The 18,530-nt window shown below is 40.7% G+C and overlaps 2 protein-coding genes across 2 annotated transcripts in view; both read left to right on the plus strand.

Moving 5' to 3' along the window:
• Positions 1–18,530, plus strand: part of IPPK (inositol-pentakisphosphate 2-kinase) — a 59,770-nt gene that overhangs the window by 2,200 nt on the left and 39,040 nt on the right. The gene's annotated exons all lie outside the window — the stretch shown is intronic.
• LOC141749579 (protein BTG1-like) lies at positions 2,940–3,877 on the plus strand. The gene is made up of 2 exons (XM_074603298.1): positions 2,940–3,136; positions 3,232–3,877. The coding sequence occupies exons 1-2, from the start codon at positions 3,019–3,021 to the stop codon at positions 3,582–3,584; spliced, it is 471 nt and encodes a 156-aa protein (XP_074459399.1). The 5' UTR covers positions 2,940–3,018; the 3' UTR covers positions 3,585–3,877.

Raw genomic sequence — 18,530 nt, forward strand, 5'->3', positions numbered from 1 at the left:
TGTGCAGAATAAACCTAGAGCTTGTCTTAAACCAATTGTAAAACATTGTTGTGCAGGAATAGATCAAGTGTCTAGACGAAGTAACAGATAATGTAGCCTTACTCTTTTTTTTATTGCTGTTATGTAACTTAACTAGCAAGTGATGATCGTGTTTGCCCAAATGTAGGGTGATGTGCTCCATGTGTACCTGGGTGGCTTTACTAGTGAAGTCTCCAAAGCTGGAGAGCTGGGATTTGTGTTCTAATTCTCAAAACACTGAATAAAACAAGACTGAAGTAATTGGGTGACTGATAGGTCCAGGTACCAGCAAGATTAATTTTTTTAGCTTAATTTCTAAAGTTTGAGGTACTGAAATGCAAATTGGACTTCAGTGAAAACTTGTCCTAATAAAATAGCATCTTGATCCAGATCTGAGACTTGGTTAGGAGAGGGGGTGGTCTGGAGCTAACAGCTGAGGAAGCACAGAAATTCACTGTCTCCTCTTGAAGAGGAGGTAAAAGAAGATTTTTTTTTTTTTTTCCTTGATAAAAATATCTTTGGTTAGGCTATAGAATGGCATACAGAATTATACTTTAGTTAAGTTGTAAAGTTGGGTTGTCAAACTAGGTGATAGCATCTGAGTTTTGGACAAATGTCTATAGCTTTGTCTTTTGAGGTTCTTGGCCCTTCTGTCTTGGTCCTGTTGCTTGCTATTAGAGGAAACGGAGGGCAAGAAGTCTTAATCATCTTAATTGAGTAACATCAAGTAAGGAGTGCGCTACGTGAGTTCTAATGTTGTCATACTGTTACAAATAATTTTGTCAAAGTTGGATAGGAACTTGCTTTCTTGAAATAGATTTTCTACAGACAGAATGAGTCTGAAGAAGTTTTAACTGGAAATGTAATGACACTTCAGTTTGACTGTTTCAACACATCAGGTGGCAGAATCTAGCAAAAATAAACTGTTGGGAGTAAACTGTAGTTCTCTGATAGCTTAACGAACAAACTGCTTGTTCTGCTACTGCAGGTAACTGGGCATTCCCCTGTGAACTCCTCCTGTGCGGGGTGAGGTTTGGCTCTGTGATGAGCTGTTCCTCTGTCCCCCTGTAATTACAGCTGTGCTGATTTCTGACCCTTAGATTAAAGGGACAGAGGTTTGGGGAAAGATCCTGTAAATTCTCAGCCTGTGCTAAACTGGTTGCTAGCAACAACTAAAACACTAGCCTGACTACTTTTTTTTTCTTCATAGTTCTGTTGTTGAGTGCATATTAGCTGGTAATCTTTAAATAGCTGTAAAACTGGATCTAATTGTAAAGGTCTGCAGATGAGGTTTTTTTTTTTTCTCCTCTTAACTCCCTGGGTATGGGTTTTGCTTCTGATGAACTAGAGGTGATGTCAGGTTCTTAAGGCTGATAGGCAAGAACAGGGATAAGGATTAGGATGTGCAGTTGGGAAAACAAAGATATTTAGTTTCCTCAAAGGTGAGGTCCCTCTGAAGGGCTCCAAAGTAGATTTAAGACACAAAACCAGTGAAGGGAGAGGATGTATTTAAATAAGGCAAGGAAGAAAATAAAATGGTTAGGGCATTGTGTGAGCTTTTGAAAGAAAAATGCTTTTGGGAAGTGTGTTGAGTTATGACTGCAGGCTGTCCTGTGATAAACTCCTGACCTTAGTCACTGTTCTTCGAAAAAGTGTTGGGAGGAATCCCTTGTGAACAGCACTTCAAGGCTGGGGGGGGAAAAAGTTTGTGTTTATTTTTTTGGCTAGAGAGAATGCTTTTTGTAAACTCAGGGGATCCTGGCTATACCTAACACAGCTGCTTTTTAAAAGCTTTAAAATAGCTGAAGAATCTTGTCGCTGCACTGAGGGCGGGGAGGTCATAGCTGTGTCACCACAGACACTGTGGTGAAACTCGGCTGACACTTGGCAGCGGTGTGGAGGAAGCCAGTTGTTGGGACGTGGGCAGAACTATCGGTTTGGAGCACCGGGGCAAACCAGCTTGCCAGGACAACTGTTGTCGAGACAATGCTTTTATCGTAAAGGGATGAATTGTGGTTGTTCCTCACACGTGGAGGCTCAGCAGAGGTGATGCTAATGAGTCATCAGCGAAGTTCCTTGTCTCAAACAAGCAGGGTACTTTGTTTATCAGAATGATACAAAGTTTGTGCCAGCCCAGACTGTTCAAACAAACGTTTCCATGGCTCGGACCTTTCTGGCCTGCAGAAATACAGCTCCCAGTCCAGCCGTTTGCGTGACCCGCAGGGCCAGGGCAGAGGCTGGATGCTCGGGCAGTGCGCGTACCGCTCTTATGCTCAAATAAGCATTAGGCTTGTATTTATTTCTAACAAAAAAATCTTTCCAGGCTGGTACCACGCTTAAAAGATGCAATGCTGAACTGTAGGGCATCCGATGACAAATTTCACTCTGCGGTTCACTCATTTTACTGAACTCCTGCACTTACTCCCAAGTGTGCCGAATTCCCAGCCGCCTGCAGCTCAACAGGCTTTCGGAGGAAAAACCGATGCTTTCTGGACCACCTCTTTTCCTAAGAATAACCTGTAGCTTTGCGTCTTTCTTCCCAAAAGCTGTTTTTGTCCCTGGCTAAACGAGGCGGGGGTGTCGCTAAAGGCTCTCTGCTGCCTTGCCCTGTGAGAGCACTTTGGCCCTGGCGCCGCACGCCTCAAAACAGACGTTGAGATGTTCATAAACTTCGCCCGTCTCGGGTGCTGAGCAGGGGCGGGGGCGCGGAGCCGCCATGTCTGCTTGGGGCGCCGTCGCTGACGGAGCGGCTCTCTGCGATGGCCCCGCTCCTCCGCCAACAAAACAAACACGGCGCGGCCCAATGGCCGCCTGCGCTCGCCGCGCCAGCCCCGCCCCGCGCCCGCCGCCGCCAATGGGAACCCCAGGGCGGAGTGCCGCCGCGTGACGCGGCTGTTGCGCGGCGCCACCATTGGCCGGAGGCGCGGGGCGGGGCGGAGGCGGCGGGGCTGGCGGCGGGCCGGGGCGGCGGCGGTGCGGTGCGCTCCGTCCGGGGCGGCCATGAGGACCGAGATCTCCACGGCGGCGGCGTTCGTCACCCGCCTCCTGCGGGCCGCCGGGGGTATCGGCGAGGAGCAGCTGCGGTGCTTCAGGGAGTGTCTGCAGGAGGCGCTGCGGGGTGAGCGGGGCGGCGCGGGGGGGCTCACATCCTACCCCATCCCATCCGTGGCCCGGCGGCATCGCGGTGAAGCTCCTCTTTGTTCCCTCCCGCAGAGCACTACAAGCACCACTGGTTCCCCCTGCTACCCTCCAAGGGCTCCGGGTACCGGTGCATTAGGATCAACCATCAGATGGACCCCTTGATAGGAAAGGCGGCGGGGATGATCGGACTGAGCCACGAGAGGCTCTTCCAGCTCCTGCCCAGCGAATTAACTCTTTGGGTCGACCCTTTCGAGGTGTCTTATCGTATAGGCGAAGATGGGTCCATCTGTGTCCTTTACGAAAGTCCCCAGCCCGGTGGGAAGACGACCAAGCCGCTGGAGAGCAGGACCAGCTGTAAGGAGGAGTGGAGAATCGGCAGAGCCAGCCCTTCTAAGAATTACAGCATGATGACAGTGTCTAGTTAAAAATTGCTATTCCTTGTACAATGATGTATGTATCCTAATCTTGTAGTAAATTTAGATGTAACTGAGATTTTTGGGGTTTTAATTATTTTTTTTTTCACCCTATAGTCATTAAAGGTGTAGTAGTACTGCCAAGCTTTCTGTGTCCAAGGGCTAATGTATAAAGCAGTTCTTTACACTGCATGTTACTTTCTGGATCGTGTACTTGTAAATGCACTGTACAGTCAGTTGATTGTTTTACACATTTATATTTTCAAAGAAGTTTTGGCTATTTGTAATAAAAAAGCAATATTGTAGCACTCTTTTTATGATGGATTTTAGTCAAGATTAAAACTTGCTAAAACATTCCTCGGTTTGCAGAGCAATAACATGAAGGGGGGTGGGGAAACAGATCTAACAGGCTGCACATAAATCTTTCCAGTGACTTGTCTGCACAGATTTCTCTCAGGGTCATTCAAGTTTGGCTGCGAGGCACAAATCAGAAAAATAAGAGTTATTTTTTTCCTTTTTCAAAGCAAGCATTTATTGGAGGGCTGGCTCCCATCATGCCCCAACGTTTTGACAAAAAGAATTGGGGAATTAGTTTGTCTTATTATTTCTACTTTTTGGAGTAGAACAATAAAGACTTGCTCAAACTGCATTTGACTTTTTGGGTTTTTTTGTTTGCTCCCCCATCCCTCCCCCCAAGACTTTTTACATTGCTCTCAAAGCTTCCTCTAGCTATTTCTGATCATCACAGATAGCTTTACAGCTAGAAGGGTGTAGCTTTGAGCATTAATCTTTATTTCAGATGATGACCAAAATGCTTAGTTTCAGTGAAGCTTGCTGGCTGTGTGCCTGAGTAGAGCTGAATAGTCTGCGTAGAGCTGCATGGTTTGGTTTTTGTTTCTTGTTTGTTTTTGGGTTTTTTTTTTTAATGTGTGCTGTATCAAACTGAATGACAGCAAAAGTACTCTTTTAACAGTTGATCTATTGCAAAAAATGCTTGAGTTTATCGGGAGATGGAGTTTGTATTTAAAACTGCAACTTAAAACCATCTAGGAAGCTGGACTGAAATACTGATCATCGATACTGTGTAACTACCTTCACTGTTCAGGAAGGTAAAAACCTTCCCATTTCTGACATTGAGTTACTTCTTGTTTTGTCAGCGTCTCTAATACCAGTTGGGTACAAGTTTAGTAAAATGATCAAATACAGTGGCTTTGATGTAATAACAAAACTTTGTGTTGCTAGTTTGCGTGGAGTATTGATATCCCAGTAAAGGATTCAATTTACGGATATTGCTTCTATTCTGAGAAGCAGTGGTCTGTGTTCTAGCCATCTGCACAGTGTTTAGCATTGGTGGTTTTTTTGGTAGCCTGCTATTCATGCATAGTTGAGTACTTTATGAAAGGGAGCTTTGTCTGGTGTTAGTTTGTCAGAAGAAAAACCAACATCTTGCACTATGTCAATAACATGGTAAAACATACAGCGAATGAAGGGGCAAGTCTGGGCAAACTGGGAACTCCATCTGGCATAAAGAAGTTTTTTCTTTCTTTGCGTTGGAAAAAAAAAACCTGTTGCTATTTGCCTTACTGTCTTGGAGGCAGGCTTGTCTAGTAGTATTTGTTTAATCTGAACAAAATGCATAGTGCCATTTTCTTGGTAATTAAAACTTTGTAGAAAACGATCGTGTGTTTCTCATCTATCACTCCAATGAATAAGTTTCTGGGTTACTTTAACAGATGGGTGTTAAAGGTCTTGTGGCAAACTGCCCATTTTATTATATGAGATCAGTTCATGTTCTATTCTCTTTGGAAGATAGTAACGTTGTGGGTTTTTTTTCCTCTGGTAAATGCTCAGTGCAGGTAATTCTATTTCTTTAGGACCTCTAAGGGACATATTTGACACAAGTGTGAGTAATTGAACAGAATAAATTTAAATCTGCTAAGAGTAAGATAACCTCTGATTAAATTTCATTTGAAAGATAATTGGCCATGCTGCAGATTACATTAACAGTTTATCTGAAAAGATGTGGTATGAAGTTCTTAATTTAACAGTGGATTTTACATAGTGGTAAACACTTAAAGTGGAATTAAAGATGGCTTGGGACATGGGATATGATTTCTAGCTACTGGATGTGGTTTGACATACAGAGAGTAGCGAAGACCCTGGATTAATCCCAGCCATGGTGAATTCTGTTGCTCTTTATTTATTAATCCTATCGTATTCAATAGTTTGTTTCATGTGTTATATACTATCTTGTCTCAAGTATCCTATGCTCTCTGCAGATTTGATACTTATCACTGAATGGGATGTTTCTGTTATGAGTAATTCAAGTTCCATTTCGTAAACTTAAGCAACAGGTGTAGCGTTGAAGCTTCTCTGCAGACAAGCAGGCGGAGGAGACCGGGGAGCTTGAAGAAAACCCACTGAAGCAAACATGCGGGCTGCAAGTAAATATGCTGTGATGTGTCTGCAACATCTAGAACTACATTTAATTGCTTTAAAGAAAAAAAAAGTCAAAGACCTACTAAAGGCACAAAGGCTGTTCTGAGGGAATAGTGTGCTTGGTAGTAAGCCAGGGAGGCTGTTGTTTGGAGGAAATAGATAAAATTAACTTTGCATTTTCCCTGAAAGGTGGTAAGATTTTGGCTTGTTCGTTGTAATGGCAGAATGCAAAACTGATCCTATTTAAAATTATTGTCACACAAAACTGACTGCATCTGATGAGTCATGATTTATAACAGAATGGCTTGGATTCTATAGGAAGAGTTATTGCATGCCAGCCTCCTTGAAGAAGTAAAAATAGGTAGAGGAAGGGTATATTTGTTTGTTCACATGCCTGTTTGTATGAGGATGGGTTAACTCTTGCATAAGTAAAGCTGAATGTAGAAACATACATGGAGGAAAAAACATACATTTGCCTGCTTCTCCAAAACTTTGCCTTGCTGCGAAGACCTTTGTCTTTCTGAGTTGCAGAATTCAAATGATACAGAAGGTCCTGCTAGTTTATATAGCCTGACCCCTTATGTACTGCAATTCCTATATATCACAACCCTGACTTACTATTTTGCAATTAAAGAATACAGAGGTGTATAGATTTGACCTGAAAACTTCAAGACATAAGGGCACTCTCTGTATTTGTTTCAGATTCTGTTATCTTTAGAGTTAGGTAAGTTCAAATAGGAAATGTGGTATGTTTTTTAAGTTTAATTTCTAAACATTGGTGTCCTTATTTCTTTATCCTCAAGATCAAAGAGTCTTTCAGTATGGCCTCCTGTATGCACTTTATACTGCAATCCAATTAAGTCTGTTTTTTATTTAAAGGATTAAAAAGATTAAGCCTTTTAAGTCTGAGCGTAAATAATTTTCTTTTAATTAGGAGTTACATATATGCTTTCTGCAAATGCTCATTCCATTTTTTTAATATGTGCATGAGAATGTGTGTACAAGAAACAAGTGCAGTGAAGCAACCGATCCGGATCACGCCGTTCCCACCACTGTTTGCCATTCCGCCAGCACTGATGGTACTGTGATTTTCACTTCACTGAGAACAAGGTAAAATTACTTTAGCTCTAGTACTGACATAATGGCTAAATATGAGGTCTTTTACTTAACTTGTTTTTAATTCACTTAATGTATTCTTCACTGTGTTATTTTGTTTCGAATGCTGCATGTTTTAAGTGAAGTGCCTTATAAAAGCCTAAATAGTTAGTGTTATTGCAATTACTCACACAAAGAATTAAACCTGAGTTTAACACGAAAGCTCTTCTATAAAACCATGTTGACTGGCATTAATGATACTGTTTTCCTTTTAATTATACTTCTTATTATGAAGTGAGTTAATACTTCATTAATTAACCTCCTTCTTACATTTAGTCCGTGATTAAAAGTATTCTAACTCTCCTGCAATTATTAGTTGTTACTTTTTTTATATATATATTGGGACACCTACTCTGGAGAAATTTTCTGGTTATTCCCATGTGCATCGGACATAGACGTTGGTGACACACAGATGCCCTAAGGCAGTTCTCTTGGGCATTTTTCTAGACCTTGTGGTTATGTTTTTCCTTATGAAATTCTACAAACTATCTTGATGACATCTGTTTTAGTCATAAATATATTGGAAGTATTTCATTATCCTCATGTAGTAGTTACCCGCATTGTCAAATACAGATAAGTGGTATTTATTGAACACATACAGCTTTTTCTTCACTTTAGCAATTTTCCCATCTTCATCTTTTTAGTACTAGAATCCATTTATGTGCTGATGTATCGTAAAAGGTCATTGTTTTTGCATAGCTGTTTTTCATAGCTATTTTAACTTAGCTATTTTATCCTTCCATGTTTTAGCTTCCTTCAGAGATTTTTTACTTCACAATAATCCATGCATGCTGGCTTTTTTCTATTTCACTTTCTTTTTTTTTTTTTTTTACTTGTATGGTAAGGGGTGTGACTCAGAACTTTGATCTCATTTTAATTTCTGCCTTACGTTGTATCAGTGTAGCGTCGCATCGCTCATCAGTTTGGCTTTGTCTGATTCTTCCAGGCTGATGCATATCGCCATGGCAGAGTGGGAGGACTTGTACTGTTGGGTTGATAGAAGCATTCTGGTTCTTGAGTAGTAAGGTTGCTTTTTATAAATTATTTTTTCTTGTGGTACCAGAATTGCTCTTGGTAACTTCTATGTTATAAGAGTAATAGGCCCATCTATTTTCATTATTTGCTTGCTGGGGACTGAATTTATTCCAGTAATAACAAGTGATATTTTGCTTTCCATTATAAGGCTATGTAAAATTTTCACTGAGAAGTAAACAGCTGATTTTAGCTTGTAATGTGGGTAACTTCTTGGGGGGGCAATATATTTTAGTTGAAATGGAATTGCATGAAAGAATCATCTGCTTGGGAGAGTCACTTTGCACTTTGAGATTCAGCTGCCCCTCGATTGCAATCAGTATGACTAATAGATCTCTAAAAAGTATCAGGAAGCAATGAGAATGCAAATTAAATTGTGATTTGTGAAAAACTTGGCTTTATCATTACTTTAAACTATTTTCCCCCAGATTATTGATGGTAATATTTGCATAGCCTCATTAGCAGAAGAAGCTGTATAGTATCGGTTATTCTTCCCCCTGGTTCTTAAAAATCCAAAGAAACAAAAACCGTAAAAGATGATAAACATCTGTTCAGTTAAATTAAACAGCAAGTCAGTTTTGAGTCACTGAAAAAGAGGTGCAACCATCTCTCCTCATAAAATAATTTTGCTGTGCTTTAGTAGGAAGAAGAAAAATGATATCACAAAATTGTTCTATAATGTTTCAAGCAAACCTCTCATGCTAAATAAGCTTAGAAAAATAAGTTTGTAATCCTGGAGATATGCCAAGTGTGAAAGTTCATCTTTGATATGGAGCGCATTTTTTAAAAGAAAAATGCATGTATAAAAGTATAAGTGCAGTCTTTGTACATGCTGTGATGCAGTAGCTTCAAATATGAACCTTCTATAGCATAAACTCTTATAAACTTTATTTGTAGCTCAGTAGGAACAATTACAATCAACTTCAAAAAGCAATTTTTACTATAGGGTTTTTGTGACCACAGTATGATGTTTGAGATGATGCTGCCTAGAGCCCAGTCATGCAAACTGTTGTTAAATTGATCATCTAACACAGGTGACATTAGTGACTTTGGTCTCAGATGACTGGTATTGCTTCTGTGTACCATTCCCAGGATTGTCTGCTACATGAATGAAGAATGAACAAACACGCAGGAAAACGGAGGGAAAAGGCAGGTTGTACTGGAAAATACTTCTTAAACTGTCTGAACACCAAGCCCTGGGTGTTCCATTAGTTCTAGGTAGTCAGAAGAGAATGCTGCCCAGAAGCAAGGTCATATCTTCAGCCTACTTAACTTCATTTTACACTGAGGGCCAACATGGAACTCACCAGGGCTCTGAGGAGGAAAGGACATGCCTGTTATTTATAAACACTTATGAATATTCTCAAATACTAAGAAATTACGGTATTTGCTTTATTTTGCATGCTGCATATAGATGAGTAAAATACTAATGAGTATTCCTAGTGTACAACATCTTTACGTGCAATTCTATTTGAATAACTGTGCATATTTGTAAGATGAATATGCAGTTGACTCTTTGCAGTAGTCCCCTACATATGATTTATACAGCATCCTTAGAATTGAACTGGTGTTATGTGAACGTTTCTGTGGCAAATGTGCAACCTGAGGGTTAGATTTGCATAAAGGCACATGTAGGAGTGATGGAAAAGAATATAAATTATACTGGTTTATTCTTTTATATATTCTTGGAATAGATTATAGCAAAAGCCAACCCTTAGGCTTGCCTTCTCTTATTCTGTGAGTTTGGATTATCATGTGCTGTTAGGAAGACAGTCTATTTCTTAGGTGGCACAAGTATAAATGAAAACAGAATTCTTCTAATATTATGACGATATAACATAGTCTCAAAATAATGTATTACTCATCCAGATCCTTTATTCTGGGATATACCAGAGGTCGTCCAATGCACATCTCACTTGACTGCACGTTAAAGGTTGATACAAGGGTTTTGTCAGAGGCTTTTTCCTCTAGGGGAGGAAAAATATGTACAAATGTGTTGGTAGAGGGTTGGCTTGTTCATTTTGCCCCATAGTGTGATGAACTGATACTGAAACCAAATGCGTTGAATATTTTGATGTGGATTGTGAGCTATTTTTTCAAGTGGTTGAAGTATGCATGCTAAGACCTCAGTCAAAAGCGATTAAATATGTACTTGAGTTTGGTAGTAGTGCTGCACATTTAATGTGGAACTAGGTATTTTGATGGATGGAGGTTTTGCTGAACAAAATTAATTCAGAATCTCGAACTGCTGTATTTATGGAACACTTGATTTTATCATTAGTCTTTTCACTAAATGATGTTTATCTGATATCTCTGACTGTCTTCAGATTTGTTTTTGATTTTGTTTTTTTCAATGACTCAATGCTACACATTTTAAGTAAAAGAAAGTTGTTGCTTATATAGAAGTCAGTAGAATTACTCCTATGTTTAACATTTAAAGCCTTTAGGCTCAGACCTGGATGAACATTTTGAGCACTGGCACTGTTTAACTGAGTCCTGCGTATTAGCTTCATGGAGATCCTTTTAGATTCTGAAGCATGAAATGAAGATTTAATTGTAGCTGAAACCTTAGCTGTTCTGTCTGTGAGTCACTTCAGAAAAGAAAATAATTTGTTTATCTGTGTTATGAGAGTCACAACTCTGTGTGCGCCATATGTCTTGATGGTATATTCAGAGAAAGCTGTGTGTATTTTCTAAAATAAACAGATATCTGTCTTTTTTTCCCGCAAGCCTTTAACATTGATTCTTTTTCTAAAGGTGGTCCGTCTAAACCACTAATCATTGACCACTCTCTGGAATGAAAACTGAAATAAGCCTGGGAGCAAAAGTTTGCTGAAGTTAAAGGGCTTCTTTTTAGTTGTGATCCAGAGTAGGCTGTGTATCAATCTCAGTTTATGTGACTAGAAATCGGAAGAAAAGCACATAAAAGACAACTTCTTGTTGCCCTCTCCTCCTTTTCACCTTTCTGTGGTTTCTTTGTCCTTCAAATAATCTTTTCTCATTAAATTTGCTAAGCCTTTGCATCAACATGAAATGAAGAGATTAATGCTTGTTTATTGGCAGACAGCATGTCTTGACAACAAATGTAAGAATAAGAATAGTAACCAGTACTGGATTAAAAAGGGAAGATTAATCCAGGAATTTGATGAGACCTTTTTTTCCCAGCTTATTACCGCTCTCTTGTTTTTGAACCAGATTGGTGAGTGTAATGCCATACCACAATGTACCTTTTGTATTCTGTTCTTAGCGGCAACAGTATTTTAAATTACCTGGAAGTTACATTTGCAAAGAGAATTATCTGTTCCAGTATGACTTCACAAGGATCCACAGTTGAGAATACTGAGATCTGGTATCAGCTTTGTTAACTAAGGAAGGGGGGCAAACAATAATGCTGTTGAAAAAAGTTACCTGTAACGTATGCAGCATATCAAACAGGATCCTGAAAAGCCTTATACATTTTTTTCTATGCCCTTTGCTAGTATGTTTTAGAATATTTGCATTTTTTGCAGCAGTTGTTTCCTTTGGTAATTACTTCAATATTTATGAAGATTGACTTTTTTTTGGGTAGCAGTGCTGGGTTATTGTTCTTCTAGTAATACATCTCCTGGTGTGGTTTGTTTGCTTATAAACTAATTATTTAATATGTTGCTGTGATAAACTGCATGTTATTTCCACTGCTTTAGATACCTAACTAAAAAAAATTTAAGCTGGAGTTCCATTTTTGGCAACAGCATCTAAGTTTTATGCCTGTATCTACAGTTAGTTTTATTCTTACTTAAAACTGCCAGTGAATTAGTAGGCCTAAAATATATCCTTTGGTCTTTTTCCCAGTAAGTCTTTTTCATTTGTAATACAGTTGTCTCCTGTTTCACACTTTGTTTGCTATTTTTAACTTTTTTCCCCCGCAAGTATATGCTGAAGTCTTTAATTGGCATTTGATTATCTTTTTGGGTGAAATTCATTCAGTTTCTCTTATCTCTCCCTCTATCCCCCCCCAAATTTGTAAGTGCTGTATTTGTATCTGAATTCATGTGGTTGTAATCAAACCTTTTTCTGGGTTTTCCAGTATTCTTCTTTCCTCTGTGTGTCACATCAGTGATGGCTCTTACCTTGTCCTACCAATGTTTTTCAGTACTTGTTGAATGTTTTCTCTGTTTCAGAGAATGAGAGGTCTGTCACCTAGAGAGATAGTGTTTGTTATATAGAACATGTAAAGGGTTACCATTTACAGGCTATAATCCTGTGTTCTGACAAACTGGGCTACAGGAAAATGGAGGAACTGAAAAACTTCCATGCAAAATCTATGGGTAGTTGCCAATTTTATAGGGAGACAAAGCTGAGCTTACTTTTGAATGATTAACAGTCTTGGGGGAATTTGTTTTCCCTACCTTCATGCTTTACTGATGGAGCTGTTTGTGTCTTTGTTTATATTTTTTGGAAAAGGGACTGTTTTTAATATTTTTATGTAAGCCACCTGGTGCCTTTGTGGATTTCTCCGTATAAAAACAAATAAAGCAGTGTGTCAATGTTTGTTCTCTCACCTATTATATAAACTCCCCATTCACATAAAAGGGTTCGTGTGTATTTTTTTAATTTATATGACTTATCAGTAACACTTCTTTTTTGTTAGACATCATGTTTGGAATTATTGTTTTAGGAAACTGGTGGCAGAAGAATGGTTACTTTTGGTAGAGGTAAATTTTTTGCAAAGGTAAATATTTGTTAGAATCAAAGATGCAGGACTGGATGGACAGATGAGGGGAAGGCAGTGGATGTTGTCTACTTTGACTTCAGCAAGGCTTTCAACATGGTCTCCTACAGCATCCTCACAGGGAAGCTTAGGAAGTGTGGGTTAGATGAATGGACAGTGGGGTGGATTGAAAACTGATTGAAAGACAGAGCTCATAGCGTCATTGCTGGGCCACTCTCCATCATCTTTGAAAGGTTCTGCCATTGTAGAAGGCTATCAGATTAGGCAGACGTGATTTCCTCTTGGTGAATCCATGTTGAGTACTTCCAATAGCTTTCTTTTCCTCCACATGCTTTTGAGATGATGCCCCGAACAAGCTGTTCCATCATCTTTCCAGGGATGGAGGTGAGGCTGACCAGCCTGTAGTTTCCTGGGTCTTCCTTCCTGCCCTTTTTGAAGACTGGAGTGACATTGGCTTTCCTCCAGTCCTCAGGCACCTCACCTGTTCTCCAGGACCTTTCACAGATGATGGAGAGTGGCCCAGCAATGACTTCTGCCAGCTCCCTCAGCACTCTCAGGTGCATCCTGTCAGGACCCATGGACTTGTAGATATCCAGTTTAGTTAACTGGTCTCTAACTTGATCCTGCTCAACCAAGGGCAAGTCTTCTGTCGTCCAGACTTTCCCTGTTGCCTTCAAAGGCTGGGACTCATGAGGGCTGGCCTGAGCAGTAAAAACCGAAGCAAAGGTGGCATTCAGTAACTCTGCCTTCTCTGCATCCTCTGTCACCATGGCTCCTGTCTCATTCAGCAGTGGGCCTGCATTTTCCCTAGTTTTCCTTTTGCCTCCGATATACTTGAGGAAACCCTTCCTGTTGACCTTGACATCCCTTGCCAGGTTTAATTCCAAGGAGGCCTTGGCTTTCCTTGTTTTATCCCTGCATACTCTGACAGCATTCTTATAATCTTCCCAAGTAGTCAGTCCCTTCTTCCATGTGCTTCCATGTGCTGTTCCTGCTTCCCTTGCCTGACTTCTTGCTCTTAGGGATGCACCAATCCTGAGCTTGGAGAAAGTGGAATTTGAATATCAACCAGCTCTCTAGAGCCCCCTACCTTCCAGAGCCCTAGCCCACGGGATCTCTCCAAGCAGCTTCTTGAAGAGGTCAAAGTTAGCCCTCCTGAAGTCCAAGGCTGCAATCCTACTTGTTGTTTTGTGCATACTACCCATGATCCTGAACTCTATCTTCTTGTGATCACTACAGCCAAGGCTGCCCCCAACCTTAATGTCCTTCACCAGTTCCTCTGTGTTTGTCAGTACCAGGTCCAGTAGTGGTCCTCTCCTTGTTGGCTCCTGCACCACCTGAATCAAAAAGTTGTCATCAATACACTGGAGGAGCCTCCTGGGCTGTACATACCTGGCTGTGTAGCTTTCCCAGCAGGTATCAGGGTGATTGAAGTCCCCCGTGAGAACCAAGGCCTGCGATTTCGAGGCTACTTTCATCTGTCTGTAGACAGCCTCATCAGCTTCCCCATCCTGATCAGGTGGCCTGTAATAAACACCCACAACAGTGTCTCTAATATTAGCCTGCCCCTTAATCCTTACCCACAAGCTCTCAACTGTCTCTTCATCCACCCCCAGGGAGAGCTCAATACATTCCAGAAGCTCTCTCACATAAAGTGCAACTCCACCGTGTTCCCTCGCTGGCCTGCCTTCCCTGAAAAGGACATAGCCATCCATGACAGCGTTCCAGTCATGTGAGCTGTCCCACCATGTCTCAATAATTGCAATGAGATCATGGTCCTGTGACCGCACACAGATCTCCAGCTCTTCCTGCTTATTCCCCATGCTGCGTGCATTGGTGTATAAGCATTTCAGAGAGGGAGCTGAGTGTGTAGTTTTCACCCTTGAGGTGTGGTAGGCCTTCCTGATTCTTGATGTTTATTCCTATTTTAAGTTTTTTCTTTTGTTTATTTCCATCTACTTTTAACCTCTTCCTGTGCTTGTAAGGTTCCCCGTCTGAGCGTAGACAATGAAATAGTGGCCTGACTTTCAGAAGTGCCAAGTGAATGCAGGGCTTTCTGGTCTGGATGGGAACTGGAACTGATAAGCCCTTTCAAAATGAATGAGATCGGTCTTGTCTAAAGGAAGTATGGAACTGTAACGCCAAGGTAATTTAAGTAACAGGAGTGACCCACATTCTTCAAAATATTTTCTGCAATCAAGGTAATAGAATAATGACAGAGTTGTTGTAGCTTTAATTTCGTCAAAACTAAATTATTTGTTTGGAAAGTATATTAGCTTTAGACCAGTGTCCTGAGGGAATATGAGGCTAACAGACCCCACAGGAATGCGGAAAATACTTACGCATATGATCTCTTGGCTTTGGCAAGTAAGGAAACCTGTGCGTAAGACACAACAGCAATAAAGATAATGACCAGTTTGGAAACAAGGAAGGAAGGGAGTGGAGAGACATGATGGATTGGTCCAGCAGAGGGCCACGAAGAGGATCAGAGGGCTGGAGCACCTCTGCTATGAGGGCAGGCCGAGAGAGTTGGGGTTGTTCAGCCTGGAGAAGAGAAAGGCTCTGGGGAGACCTTATGGCAGCCTTCCAGTACCTAAAGGGGGCCTACAGGAAAGCTGGGGAGGGACTCTGGATCAGGGGGTGTAATGACAGGACGAGGGGTGAGGGTTTCAAACTGAAAGAGGGTAGATTCAGGTTGGATATTAGGAAGAAATTCTCCCTGTGAGGGTGGTGAGGCGGTGGAACAGGTTGCCCAGGGAGGTTGTGGATGCCCCATCCCTGGAGGTGTTCAAGGCCGGGCTGGATGGGACTCTGAGCAACTTGGTCTAGTGGGAGGTGTCCCTGCCCAGGGCGGGGGGCTTGGAACTAGATGGTCTTTAAGGTCCCTTCCAACCCAAACCATTCTGTGTGGTTGTAGGTACACTTGTGCCTTGTGTTGGTGACTTAATTCCCTGACCTTGGACTGCCTCGTCACTACAGATGGCCTGGTGGTTGCCAGCCTGGGCCACCCCGGTCGCTGTCACCAGACGTGCTCTGCGTTTCTTCCTCAGGTGCAGCAGGACTGCACCCCTTAATGCTGTGCCTTGCTGTCACCCCGGCTCCTGGCCAGCCTGCCTTTGCCAAGCAGCCGCTCTCGCTTGCTCCCTGGCTGGGAGCAGGGGCATGGACCTGAGCCAGCAGCAGAGGTCCAAGTGGGGCTTCTCCCAGCTGTACCTCATCAGGCTGATCTGCCAGATCCACAGTCGCACAGCTGTGCTGTATCAGAGCTGCACCTAAACTTTAGGGGGTGGGGGGGGTGTAAGAGCTGTCACGGCCTGTCGATGCACCCTGAGTGCAGTTTATCTCTGAGAGCAGATAAGTAGGGGACATCTTAAGACTATATGTAATTAGCTGGGTGTTTGGTGGTGGTGTTTTTGTTGTTGTTGTACTTGTTTGTTTTTTTTTAAATGAATATTGTAAGCATACTGGCACCGCAAGGCCAGTGGCTCAGAAGTTAGCTCATGTCAACGTTAATATTACATGTGTACATTAGCAGAAGTTTAGATATTTTTAATTTTTTTAATCTTATTGAGACTAAAAAGGCAGCAAAAGATAGATCCTTAACTTCAGGGTGACCCGTTATCCCATCCAATTTTCCACTAAATTCCCCATGATTGTTCAGTGAATAAAACATTCAATGTTCAGTGAGATAAGCCGGCATATTTTAAATAATCTTCTTTCAGATGTTTTTAAAATTACCTTTTTAAACAAAAAAATAGCAAAAATCTCCTTCAAACACTTCTGTTTGAAACAAATAGTCCTGTGGAATACCTGATAAGAACATTATGAAGTTTCAGCAAAATTGTAAGAAGCTGAAAACTAAATAATGGTAAGTCTTTGAGCAATCTCTTTAGACATGTCTGTCTATATGAATGAACAGGAGCTAAAAAGTAGGGTCAGAGCTTCTCCTTTTAATGAATTATGCAAGGAGTGTGCATACTATATAGTGCAACAGCAAAAAAAACCCAAACTCCAATCCTGTAGATCTTGCTGTGTGATGTATGGGAGACGTAAGTAGAGAGATGGGAAAAAAAACCCCAAAACTAAGAAACAAACAAAAAAGGAAGTATTAAACTACGCATAGATACCTGATAGTATCTCCTCAAACCAGCAGGTGAGGCTGTTTCCCATTACATCCCGTTGGCAACACAACCTCTGTAACTGTGTGACAAAATATTAATATTGATCTATTGGGTTCTTTCGGAAGAGCAATTTAGAGTTTTTATTTTTATCAGTGCTGCTTTTCAGACACATCCAGAAGTCAAGTAGATCAAGCAATTATGTGAATGGCATTTAAATTCCTTTTTGCAGTGCAGAGTGAGAAAATGGAAAAACAGCAGCCCATTTTGTTTATCAAAAATATGCCTGCCTTGTAATCAGTAGTTCTGAGATTTACGAATCACTTTCTCTCTCTTGCTCTCTGTCTGATGTTGATAGATTTGCTTTGTAAAACATACTGCTCCCGCAGCCTCATGAACTGAATCATATTTAAAAACAAAAAACAAAAAACTTTTGTGTCCATTACTTTTGTCAGATTATCTTCTCTTTCCAGATACTTATTTCTAGCTGGGGGACAAATATTATAATTTAAATTATTTTTGGTCTGTCTGCTGTCTTTGTTTTGTGTTGGGTAGCAGGATTTCTCTACTGAATTTCACAATTATGTTTCTAGAACCTACAAGTGTATCTTTTGGCATTGATCTTTAATTGTAATTAAATGTCTCTCTCCAGATATGATTTTGTAGGTGTCTTTTTTTGCACTCTAACTTATTATCATGGATTCATAAATAGGTTCAAAACCAGCCATCGAGTAGAACATCAAGGTATATTTTTGGAATCTATACATTCATGCCATATTGATTTGTACCTTCCAAGGTGCCAAGCCTTGTGTTAGAAGGGGCCTTTTTCTGTTCTAAGAACTGTAGGCTTTGATCTAAAATTTACACTCGCTCAATCATCTTAAATTTAATTCCTCAAAAAGCTTGCCTTTGAGAGATCTAGAACATTTCTATACATTTGGTATATTTATTTTTCTGTCGCTGTTAGGAATAGTTCTTCTTTTCCACGAAACTGTAATTTATTTTTTTTCTAGAAATCTATTGGCAAGGTGTGAGATGTATACTCGTCATTCATGTTTATGCTTTTGTTCCATGTGAGATACTTTCATAAAGATTTTTGCTACAATGGATATTGTTTTACACTTGGTTTTGTCAAACGTTTGATCCGGAAGATCTCATAATCACTTGTTAAATATCTACTTCAGTCCACCTTAATCAAGAGAATTGCAGATTGTCACCTTTGAAAAAGCTATTTTAAAGCAATAAAGCATAGTTTAGTGTCATGTTATATCACTGATACTTGGATAATGCAGGTAATTTCAACTCTCTTAGAACATGGGTAGATCTAGCAGTAAAGGGATGACAGAAATCTAATACGTGTTTTTTTCTAGGGAAGAAAAAAAAAAAACACAAAACCAACAAACTGTAAGTGGCAGTTCATGGACTATAATGAATAATATAGTTCTCTCTCCCAAAATGTTTCTTTGGTGATATGCTCTCTACTGATTTTTCAGAGCACACCCA

The sequence above is a fragment of the Larus michahellis genome, chromosome 10 (assembly GCF_964199755.1).
Source record: "Larus michahellis chromosome 10, bLarMic1.1, whole genome shotgun sequence".
Lineage (NCBI taxonomy): Eukaryota > Metazoa > Chordata > Aves > Charadriiformes > Laridae > Larus > Larus michahellis.

Coding starts and splice junctions, on each gene's coding strand:
- LOC141749579 (XM_074603298.1), top strand. CDS start 3,019: ATGAGGACCGAGATCTCCACGGCGGCGGCGTTCGTCACCCGCCTCCTG. Junction 3,137..3,231: donor TCTGCAGGAGGCGCTGCGGG/GTGAGCGGGGCG, acceptor TCCCTCCCGCAG/AGCACTACAAGCACCACTGG.